At 41.4% G+C, this 12,583-nt stretch overlaps 1 protein-coding gene across 1 annotated transcript in view; it reads right to left on the reverse strand.

The window, feature by feature from the left end:
- LOC124014229 (phospholipid-transporting ATPase ABCA1-like) overlaps positions 1-12,583 on the reverse strand; it is a 290,281-nt gene that overhangs the window by 120,158 nt on the left and 157,540 nt on the right. Inside the window, exons 26-29 of the mRNA XM_046329029.1 lie at positions 10,322-10,524; positions 3,993-4,041; positions 428-541; positions 243-278 (exon numbers count right to left, since the gene is read on the reverse strand). Of these exons, the coding sequence (XP_046184985.1) occupies positions 243-278; positions 428-541; positions 3,993-4,041; positions 10,322-10,524 (402 nt within the window). The remainder of the gene's footprint in view (positions 1-242; positions 279-427; positions 542-3,992; positions 4,042-10,321; positions 10,525-12,583) is intronic.

A 12,583-nucleotide genomic window follows, 5' to 3' on the forward strand; every position in this document is an offset into this window, starting at 1 on the left:
TTCTGTTGCATTTCAAAGATGGTGGTATTTTCATCTACCTGATCTAATGTGTTATATTCTCCTATAGTCAATTCACATTTCCACAAACTTCAAAGTGTTTCCTTTCAAATGCTACCAAGAATATGTATATCCTTGCCTCAGGGCGAGAGCTTCAGGCAGTTAAATTTGGGTATGTCATTTTAGGCAAAAATTGGGAAAAAAAGGGGGCTATCCCTATTAACATTTTAACTCGGTATACTTACCCTCCACTCTGCTTGTGAACTTGGCTTTCACTTCAGCTTCAGTTGGATCATAACAATAGACAGGGAGGACAGAAAGAAAACAGAACATTACCATTCATTTGCAATAAGACATCATGTCTCTACCTCATAATAGGCCTATTTCTTTTCTTCTTTAAAAAATTTTTTTTTGAAAGATAAGCACATACCTGTTTTCCCAGTCACTTTGTCTGAAGTGTTCCCTACATTGGTCAGGCTTTGCGGTTGCCGCTTGGATTCCCTTGAACTTCTTGTCTTGTCTCTTACCAAAGGTGCTTTGTTATCTAAAATAACACACAGAAGGTCAGTTGTATTGGCATAAGCCATTTACTGTTTTGAATACCATACAGAAATAATAGCAACCGCTTGTGGCCTATACAGTGTCATATTACTTGCTGAGGGTAATATCACACATCAACATGATAAAGGTATATCGTGATATTAATTTGTTCTTCCTGGGCCTTCAACGGTGGACGGGCTTCCAAATGTATTAAAATTTGCTTGGTAGGTTTAGGGTCCCAGAACATTCACACCTGGCCCAATGGGCAATCAAATCAAATCAAAGTGTATTTGTCACGTGCGCCGAATACGACACCTTACAGTGAAATGCTTACTTACAGGCTCTAACCAATATTGCAAAAAGAAAGTGTGTGTGCGTGTGTGTGTGTGTGTGTGTGTGTGTGTGTGTGTGTGTGTGTGTGTGTGTGTGTGTGTGTGTGTGTGTGTGTGTGTGTGTGTGTGTGTGTGTGTGTGTGTGTGTGTGTGTGTGTGTGTAAGTAAAGAAATAAAACAACAGTAAAAAGAAATGTGAAAATAACAGTAGCAAGGCTATGTACAGACATCGGTTAGTCAGGCTTATTGAGGTAGTATGTACATGTAAGTATGATTAAAATGACTATGCATATATGATGAACAGAGAGTAGCAGTAGCGTAAAAAGAGGGGTTGGCGGGTGATGGTACACAATGCAGATAGCCCGGTTAGCCAATGTGCAGCAGCACTGGTTGGTCGGTTCAATTGAGGTATTATGCACATGAATGTATAGTTAAAGTGACTATGCATATATGCTAAAACAGAAAGTAGCAGCAGTGTATAAGAGGGGTTGGGGGGTGTCACACAATGCAAATAGTCTGGGTAACCATTTGGTTACCTGTTCAGGAGTCTTATGGCGTGGTGGTAAAAACTGTTGAGAAGCCTTTTTGTCCTAGACTTGGCACTCCATGTACCGCTTGCCGTTTCCTGAGGGGGAAGTGGCTTTGTCGTGCCCTCTTCACGACTTTCTTGGAGTGTTTGGACCATTCTAGTTTGTTGTTGATGTGGACACCAAGGAACTTGAAGCTCTCAACCTGCTCCACTACAGCCCAGTCGATGAGAATGGGCGTGCTCTGTGATCCTTTTCCTGTAGTCCACAAACATCTCATTAGTCTTGGTTACGTTGAGGGATAGGTTGTTATTCTGGCACCACCCAGCCAGGTCTCTGACTTCCTACCTATAGGCTGTCTCGTTGTTGTCGGTGATCAGGCCTACCACTGTTGTGTCGTCTGCAAACTTAATGATGGTGTTGGAGTCGTGCTTGGCCATGCAGTCATGGGTGAACAGGGAGTACAGGAGGGGACTGAGCACGCACCCCTGGGGAGCTCCAGTGTTAAGTGGCAGATGTGTTGTTCCCTACCCTCATCACCTGGGGGGCGGCTCGTCAGGAAGTCCAGGATCCAGTTGCAGAGGGAGGTGTTTAGTCCCAGGTTCCTTAGCTTAGTGATGAGCTTTGAGGGTACTATGGTGTTGAACGCTGAGCTGTAGTCAATGAATAGCATTCTCACATAGGTGTTCCTTTTGTCCAAGTGGGAAAGGGCAGTGTGGAGTGCAATAGAGATGGCATCATCTGTGGATCTGTTTGGGCGGTATGCAAATTGGAGTGGGTCTAGGGTTTCTGGGATAATGGTGTTGATTACCAGCCTTTCAAAGCACTTCATGGCTACGGATGTGAGTGCTACGGGTCTGTAGTCATTTAGGCAGGTTGCCTTTGTGTTCATGGGCACAGGGCCTATGGTGGTCTGCTTGAAACATGTTGGTATTACAGACTCAATCAGGGACATGTTGAAAATGTCACTGAAGACACCTGCAAGTTGGTCAGCACATGCCCGGAGCACACGTCCTGGTTATCCGTCTGGCCCCAAAGCCTTGTGTATGTTGATCTGTTTTAAGGTCTTACTCACGTCGGCTACGGAGAGTGTGATCACACAGTCATCCAGAACAGCTGATGCTTTCATGCATGCCTCAGTGTTGCTTGCCTCAAAGCGAGCACAGATGTGATTTAACTCGTCTGGTAGGCTAGTGTCACTGGGCAGCTCGCGGCTGTGCTTCCATTTGTAGTCTGTAATAGTTTGCGAGCCCTGCCTCATCCGAGTGTCGGAGCAGGTGTAATACAATTCAATCTTAGGCTTGTATTGATGCTTTGCCTGTTTGATGGTACGTCGCAGGGCATAGCGAGATTTCTTGTAAGCTTCCGGGTTAGAGTCCCGCACCTTGAAAGCGGCAGCTCTACCCTGTAGCTCAGTGCGAATGTTGCCTGTAATCCATGGCTTCTGGTTGGGGTATGTATGTACAGTCACTGTGGGGACGACGTCCTCGATGCACTTATTGATAAAGCCAGTGACTGATGTGGTGTATTCCTCAATTTCATCTGAAGAATCCCATAACATGTTCCAGTCTGTGATCGATAAACAGTCCTGTTACTTTTGATTTTGACCCCCCCCTTTGTTCAGGGTCACATTATTACATTTTGGTTAGTCACCTGTCTGTGGAATTTGTTCAGGTTATGTCTCAGTTGTTGAGTCTTGTTATGTTCATACAAATATTTACATACAAGTTTGCTGAAAATAAACGCAGTTGACAGTGAGAGGACGTTTTATTTTTTGCTGAGTTTATTTATATGTACATATTCTCATTCGCCCCTTAAGATTTGTGTGTATTAGGTAGTTGTTGGGGAATTGTTAGATTAATTGTTAGATATTACTGCACTGTTGGAACTAGAAGCACAAGCATTTCGCTACACTTTATTAACATAACATTAACATCTTCTAATCATGTGTATGTGACCAATAAAATTTGATTTGAAGACTCTCAATGGTGTGTGTGTGTGTAAACTATATATGTGCACACACACACAGTAGTGTTTGTGTCAATACTGCATATCATCAGTCCACGATTAAACTATTCTACTACAATTTACATTGTAACTGTCACGCCCTGGTCGAAGTATTTTGTGTTTATCTTCATGTATTGGGTCAAGCCAGGGTGTGGCATGGGGTTTTTGTATTGTGGTGTGTTTTGTCTTGGGGTTTTGGTGTGTATGTATTGGGATTGTAGCTTGTGGGGTGATCTAGCAAAGTCTATGGCTGTCTGGAGTGGTTCTCAATCAGAGGCAGGTGTTTATCGTTGTCTCTGATTGGGAACCATATTTAGGCAGCCATATTCTTTGAGTTTGTCGTGGGTGATTGTACTTAGTGTCCTTGTTCCTGTCTATGTTAGTTTTCACTAGTATAGGCTGTTTCGGTTTTCGTTACGTTCTTTGTTTTGTAGTGTTTGTGTTTTAGATTCGTGTTATGTTTTTTGTTCATTAAACATGGATCGCAATCTACACGCTGCAGTTTGGTCCGACTCTCCTTCACCACACCTAGAAAACCGTTACAGTAACCACCCCAAATTCCACTCAACCGGCAAAACTTGCAATTTACCTGGAATTTCCACATCCACACCTGTGTCCTCTGCCACTTTGAGGAAAATCTGTGAGATGGAACGCAGCATAATTAGCATGATATGAAATTGCTTAGCATCATCATCTCCAGTGAAATTACTTGACCTCTATGTGTGTTATTAGACAAATGATCGACAGCACTCCTGTAATGACAAAAACAAGGGCTCTATATTCATTACAATGACAAATTGGTAGGTTAGCGTTTTTCATCATTAATCTTGTTATGGAGGTAGCTCTGCAGAGTGGTCACTAGCTGGCACAGCCACAATGTCATAAAATCAGATTTGAAACTTAACCCTAAACTTAACCTCACTGCTAACCCTTATGCCTAACCCTAACCTTAAAATTAAGACAAAAAAGCAAATTATTGTTTGAATGAATTTTTACAATACAGGCTATTTTGTCTTTGCAGCTGGCCTATCCTAGTGTAAATCACTCATTTCTGCCTCCAGGACAAGCCTCATGACAAACACATCAACCTTTCTTTCTCCATGCTCTTGTATTACAGATGCACGAACACTAGTGATCCGCTGGTTGACTCATGACCCGCAGTCCCTGCGGTTATATCCGGGAGGCGTATGGGTTTGGGGTCATTATATATTGTGTGGCTGAAGGGTGGGTGGGTGGCGGGTTGAATAAAAAGAGAAACAATAGCTTTAAAAAATCTATAAATGTATAATTCTTGTGCAATTAATATAGGCTACATTGAGGTTTTTCTTTCATTATTTTAGGCTATCTGGTATAAGTGCATAAACTTTAGGGCTTAACTGTTTGCGCCAAATAATGCTTTTGGGGACTGGTAGAAAAAGTCAACGTCAATCCACGGAGCCAAGAAGGACATTCAAGTTTAATTCAATAACACAAAAGCTGCAAAAGGAGAGTTTAAAATAAAGAGAAGGGGGGGCTAGAAAAGTAATGTTTGGAAAATATTTGGTGAAGAGGTAAAAGAGGATGATAGCAGTGTTATGTGTGATGATTGTGAGGCACTATACAAATTCGACAGTCACAACAAGGCACTTCAAATAGGCCTATGCCACGTCAAGGGAACTTTAGCCTACTGTTCAGATGGGTTAAATGGAAGGTGCTGTCTTCATCAGAAAAGGATTATAAAAGCAGATAGTATTTCAACCACATAAAATCTGCATCAAGGTGGACAAGTTGACTAACAAACAGCCTATCAAAATGACTTAAATTATAAGTAGAGGCATATCTAAATCAGGCAACAACCAAATAATCCTGCAACCCTGACAAAAAAATATTTCCGCTGTCTTTGACTGTGGCTTAGAAAATATATTACATTGTTAGGGTCGGGTGGCGGCCTCAGATTTGCACTTTATCACATATAATCGGCGGTTGCAGATGGGTTATTAGCAATTGCGGGCAGGTGCGGGTGAATAAACAGCTGACACGCGCAGTGTTGTAAAGTACATAAGTAAAAATACTTTTAAATACTACTTAAGTCGTTTTTTAGGGTATATGGACTTTACTATTTACATTTTTGCCAGGTTTTACTTTCACTTCACTACATTCCTAAAACAAATTATGTACTTTTTACTCCAATAATGTACTTTTTACTGACACCAAAAAGTAGTCGTTACATTTTGACAGGAAGATGGTCCAATTCACACCCTTATCAAGAGAACATCCCTGGTCATCCCAATGCCTCTGATCTGGCGGACTCACTAAACACAAATGCTTTGTTTACAAATTCATGTCTGAGTGTTGTAGAGTGCCCCTGGCTATCTGTAAATGAATAAAAAACTGGAAATTGTGCAGTCTGGTTTGCATAATGTAAGGAATTAAAAATGATTAATACTTTTACTGTTAAAACTGAAGTATATTTGAGCAATTCCATTTACTTTTGATACTTAAGTATATTTAAAACCAAATAAGGTATTTATTTATTTATTACTCAAATGTATTACTCAAATATGACAAATGAGTACTTTCTCCACCACTGGACCCGCGCACTAGTAGCACATGCACACACACACACGGACACACACACTAGAAATACCACCAACTGACATCTAACATCCCTTCTCTAAGTAGATATATGCAGTAGACTCCACCAGCATAACCTTGTGTCTGGATGTGATACGTTGAAAAGGAATTATTCACAATGCCCGCAGGGCATCTTCATCTGACAAAAATTTCTGAGACATATTAGTTGTGTTTGACAACAGTAACTTAGTGATATGTGCCTGCCTACAGACATAATCCAACACTGTCCTTGGCATACTAAGCATTTGGTTTGTTCAGGAGAGAGCAGTGTGTGTGTGTGTGTGTGTGTGTCCGTGTTTCAAGTTTTTCAAGTTTTAAAGTACAGTTGTGGCCAAAGGTTTTGAGAATGACACAAATATTAATTTTCACAAAGTTTGCTGCTTCAGTGTCTTTAGATATTTTTGTCAGATGTTACTATAGAATACTGAAGTATAATTACAAGCATTTCATAAGTGTCAAAGGCTTTTATTGACAACTACATGAAGTTGATGCAAAGAGTCAATATTTGCAATGTTGACCCTTCTTTTTCAAGACCTCTGCAATCTGCCCTGGCATGCTGTCAATTAACTTCTGGGCCACATCCTGACTGATGGGAGCCCATTCTTGCATAATCAATGCTCGGAGTTTGTCAGAATTTGTGTTTTTTTGTTTGTCCAACCGCCTCTTGAGGGTTGACCACAAGTTCTCAATGGGATTAAGGTCTGGGGAGTTTAATGGCTATGGACCCAAAATATCGATGTTTTGTACCCCAAGCCACTTAGTTATCACTTTTGCCTTATGGCAAGGTGCTCCATCATGCTGGCAAAGGTTCATCACCAAACTGTTCCTGGATGGTTGGGGGAAGTTGCTCTCGGAGGATGTGTTGGTACCATTCTTTATCCATGGCTGTGTTCTTAGGCAAAATTGTGAGTGAGTCCACTCCCTTGGCTGAGAAGCGACCCCACAAATGAATGGTCTCAGGATGCTTTACTGTTGGCATGACACAGAACTGATGGTAGAGCTCACCTTGTCTTCTCCGGACAAGCTTTTTTCCGGATGCCACAAACACTCCGAAAGGGGATTCAACAGAGAAAATGACTTTACCCCAGTCCTCCGCAGTCCAATCCCTGTACCTTTTGCAGAATATCAGTCTGTCCCTGATGTTTTTCCTGGAGAGAAGTGGCTTCTTTGCTGCCCTTCTTGACACCAGGCCATATTCCAAAAGTCTTCGCCTCACTGTGCATGCAGATGCACTCACACCTGCCTGCTGCCATTCCTAAGCAAGCTCTGTACTGGTGGTGCCCCGATCCCGCAGCTGAATTTTTTTATTTCACCTTTATTTAACCAGGTAGGCTATTTGAGAGCAAGTTCTTATTTACAACTGTGACCTGGCCAAGATAAAGCACAGTAGTTCAACACACACAACAACACAGAGTTACACATGGAATAAACAAACATGCAGTCAATAATACAGTATAAAAAATAAAAGTCTATATACAGTGAGTGCAAATGAGGTAAGATAAGGGAGGTAAGGCAATAAATAGGTCATGGTGGCGAAGTAATTACAATATAGCAATTAAACACTGGAATGGTAGATGTGCAGAAGATGCATGTGCAAGTAGAGATACTGGGGTGCAAAAGAGCAAGATAAAAAAATAAATACAGTATGGTGATGAAGTAGTTGGCTGTTAACAGTTGGGCTATGTAAAGGTGCAGTGATCTGTGAGCTGCTCTGACAGCTGGTGCTTAAAACTAGTGAAGGAGATAAGTCTCCAGCTTCAGTGATTTTTGCAGTTCGTTCCAGTCATTGGCAGCAGAGAACTGGAAGGAAAGCGGCCAAATGAGGAATTGGCTTTGGGGGTGACCAGTGAGATATCCCTGCTGTAGCGCGTGCAATGAGTGGGTGCTGCTATGGTGACCAGTGAGCTGAGATAAGGTGGGGCTTTACCTAGCAGACACTTGTAGATGACCTGTAGCCAGTGGGTTTGGCGACAAGTATGAAGCGATGGCCAGCCAACGAGTGCGTACAGGTCGCAGTGGCTTTGGTGACAAAACGGATGGCACTGTGATAGACTGCACCCAATTTGTTGAGTGTTGGAGGCTACCCACCCTGTTTTATAAATTACATCGCAGAAGTCAAGGATCGGTAGGATAGTCAGTTTTACGAGGGTATGTTTGGCAGCATGAGTGAAGGATTCTTTGTTTTGCGAAATAGAAAGCCTATTCTAGATTTAATTTTGGATTGGAGAGGCTTAATGTGAGTCTGAAAGGAGAGTTTACAGTCTAACCAGACACCTAGGTATTTGTAGTTGTCCACATATTCTAAGTCAGAACCATCCATAGTAGTGATGCTAGAGTCTGCCGTTGAGTCTGTTGAGGCTGCCTATGAGAATGTGGTGATTGAGAGTCAAAAGCCTTGGCCAGGTCGATGAATACGGCTGCATGGTAAGTACTCTTATCGATGGCGGTTATGATATCGTTTAGGACCTTGATCGTCGCTGAGTTGTGCACCCATGACCAGCTCTGAAACCAGATTGCATAGCAGAAAAGGTACAACTTTAGGAGACGGTCCTGGCGCCTGCTGGACTTTCTTGGGCACCCTGAAGCCTTCTTCACAACAATTGAACTGCTCTCCTTGAAGTTCTTGATGATCCGATAAATGGTTGAATTAGGTGCAATCTTACTGGCAACAATATCCTTGCCTGTGAAGCCCTTTTTGTGCAATGCAATGGTGACGGCACGTGTTTCCTTCCAGGTAACCATGGTTGACAGAGGAAGAACAATGATTCCAAGCACCACCCTCCTTTTGAAGCTTCCAGCTTCCTGTTATTCGAACTCAATCAGCATGACAGAGTGATCTCCAGCCTTGTCCTCATCAACACCCACACCTGTGTTAACCTCTTGAACCTCTGGGGGCAGTATTTCATTTTTGGATGAAAAACGTTCCTGTTTTAAGCAAGATATTTTGTCATGAAAAGATGCTCGACTATGCATATAATTGACAGCTTTGGAAAGAAAACACTCTGACGTTTCCAAAACTGCAAAGATATTGTCTGTGAGTGCCACAGAACTAATGCAACAGGCGAAACCAAGATGAAACTTCAAACAGGAAGTGAGACAGATTTTCGAGGTGCTGTGTTCCAATGTCTCCTTATATGGCTGTGAATGCGCCAGGAACGAGCCTACATTTTATGTCATTTCCCCAAGGTGTCTGCAGCATTGTGACGTATTTGTAGGCATATCATTGGAAGATTGACCATAAGCGACTACATTTACCAGGTGTCCGCCTGGTGTACTCCGTCGAAATTGGTGCGTAATCTCCAGCTGCATGTAATTTTCCATGTGATTCTTAGGAGAAACCAAACTGCCACGAATGACTTATCATCAAATAGATATGTGAAAAACACCTTGAGGATTGATTCTAAACAACGTTTGCCATGTTTCTGTCGATATTATGGAGCTAATTTGGAAAAAAGTTTGGCGTTTTGATGACTGAATTTTCGTTTTTTTTTTTTCAGCCAAACGTGATGAACAAAACGGAGCGATTTCTCCGACACAAATAATATTTTGGGAAAAACTGAACATTTGCTATCTAACTGAGATTCTCCTCATTGAAAACATCCGAAGTTCTTCAAAGGTAAATTATTTTATTTGAATGCTTTTCTTATTTTTGTGAAAATGTTGCTTGCTGAATGCTAGGCTTAATGCTATGCTAGCTATCAATACTCTTACACAAATGCTTGTTTTGCTATGGTTGAAAAGCATATTTTGAAAATCTGAGATGACAGTGTTGTTAACAAAAGGCTAAGCTTGAGAGCCAATATATTTATTTCATTTCATTTGCAATTTTCATGAATAGTTAACGTTGCGTTATGGTAATGACCTTGAGGCTATAATTACGATCCCGGATACGGGATTGCTCGTTGCATCAGGTTAAAGAGAGAATCACTGACATGATGTCAGCTGGTCCTTTTGTGGCAGGGTTGAAATGCAGTGGACATGTTTTTGGGGGGTTCAGTTCATTTGCATGTCAAAGAGGGACTTTGCAATTAATTGCAATTCATCTAATCACTCTTCATAACATTATGGAGTATATGCAAATTGCCATCATACAAACTCAGGCAGCAGACTGTGAAAATGAATATTTGTGTCATTCTCAAAACTTTCGGCCACGACTGTACAGTGAAATGCCTCTCTTGCAAGCTCTAAACCCAACAATGCAGTGTGTATACGTGTGCGTGTGTATGCGCTTGCATGTGAAGCTTGTGTGCGAGTCTGTGTATGTGATGCCTGCATACATGCGCGTGTGTTTCGTCCGCCTCATACCTCCTCTAGTGTGGTATCCGAGATGCCGTAGTTGGTGAAGCCAATGTCAGCCATCTCCAGGTCCAGCTCTTTGAAGAGGAGGGCGAAGGTGCCATCCTTGGCCCCGCTGTAAGGCAGGATGTAGGTGATCTCCTGGCCGATGCTCTCCAGGAACACTGCCTCAGGAACATGCCGACGCACCAGCTTACTGACAGCTGTAAGCTCTACATGGTGAAGTGAAACAGGAAGGACAACATGGATGTATGAAAAGGAAATACAGAAACAACAATATCTTATTGTTATGTCATATTGTTGTGCTTCATGTATGGTAACTGCCAAAATAAAATAAACGCTTAAATTCAAAGTATATTGAAAGCCGGTGCTTCCACACAGGTGTGGTTTCTGAGTTAATTAAGCAGTTAACATCCCATCATGCTTAGGGTCATGTAAAAAAAAATGCCCAGTTGCCCAATATCTTGGCTACCATGGTGTCACATCCCTCCAGTAGAGTTCCAGACACTTGTAGAATCTATGCTAAGGAGCATTGTAGCTGTTCTGCAGCTCGTGGTGGCCCAAAGTCCTTTTAAGACACCTTATGTTGGTGTTTCCTTTATTTTGGCAGTTACCTGTATTTCAATTGACATATTTAAAACCTGTTGGGGCTAGGGGGCACAAGGAGTTCCCTAAATGGATCAGCCCCTCCCATTCAGCTGAAAAAAATATTATTTAGAAATATTTAACTTTCACACATTAACAAGTCCAATAGAGCAAATAAAATACAAACATCTTGTTAATCTACCCATCATGTCCGATTTTTTTATGTTTTACAGCGAAAACACAACATATATTTACGTTAGATGACCACCAAATTCAAAAACACACACAACGATCTTTCAGTCACAAAAGCATAAATATAGATAGAATGAATCACTAACCATTGATTATCTCCATCAGATGACACTCATAGGACATCATGTTATACATGTATTGTGTGTTTTGTTCATTTCACGCCCTAGTCGAAGTAATGTATGTTTGTCTTCATTTATTTGGTCAGGCCAGGGTGTGACATTGGTTATTGTGGTGCATTTTTGTCATGGGGTTTTTGTGGGGTGTCTAGCTTAGTCTATGGCTGCCTGAGGCGGTTCTCAATCAGAGTCAGGTGATTATCGTTGTCTCTGATTGGGAACCATATTTAGGCAGCCATATTCTTTGAGTATGTCGTGGGTGATTGTTCCTGTCTCTGTGTTTGTTGTCACAAGATAGGCTGTATAGGTTTTAACGTTCCGTTTGTTGTTTTTGTATATTTAGTTATTTCATGTATCGTTCAAATTTTCATTAAAGAACATGAGTAACTACCATGCTGCATTTTGGTCCGCTCCTCTTTCAACAGACGAACGCCGTTACAGTTCGATAACGTGCATATATATATATATCTATATATATAAAAATCTCAGTTTACATTAGCGCGTTACGTGCAGTAATGTTTTGATTGCAAAACATCTAGTGATTTTGCAGAAATACTCACAATAAACATTGATAAAAGATGCAGGTGTCATTCACAGAATTAAAGATAAACGTATCCTCTATGCAACCGCTGTGTCAGATTTTTTTTTCAACTTTACAGAAAAAGAATAATCTGAGAACGGCGCTCAGAACCCAAAGAAATAGCCGCCATTTTGGCGTCAACAGAAGCTACAAAAAACACTATAAATATTCACTTACCTTTGAATATCTTCATCAGAAGGCAGTTCCAGGAATCCCAGTTCGACAATGACTGATTTGTTCCATAAAGTTCCAAATAGCCCATCATTTAGCCACTTGTTGTTAGCTTGTTCAGCCCAGCATTCAATCCTCAAAAAGCACGAGCAATTCCTCCAGACAAAAACTCAAAAAGTTCAGTTACAGGTCGTAGAAACAAGTCAAATGATGTAAGCAATCCATATTTAGGATGTTTTAAACATTAATCAGCAATAAGGTTCCAACCAAAGAATTTCATTGTCTGAAGAAACGCATTGGAACGCAAGAACACTCTCTCGTGACCACGCGCAATGAGACCGAGGCTTTCTGCCAGACCACCTACTCAAAGAGCTATTATGAGCCCCTCCTTTCTAGTAGAATCATACAACCAGAATCTAAAGACGGTGACATCTTGTGGAAGCCCTAGGAAGTGCATGCTCATCCATATCTAAGATGGACATCAAATGGCACTGTTTTCAAGAGTTCTCACTTCCTGTTTGGATTTATTCTCAGATTTTTGTCTGCCATGAGTTCTGTTATACTCAC

Source organism: Oncorhynchus gorbuscha, linkage group LG25, assembly GCF_021184085.1.
Source record: "Oncorhynchus gorbuscha isolate QuinsamMale2020 ecotype Even-year linkage group LG25, OgorEven_v1.0, whole genome shotgun sequence".
NCBI lineage: Eukaryota > Metazoa > Chordata > Actinopteri > Salmoniformes > Salmonidae > Oncorhynchus > Oncorhynchus gorbuscha.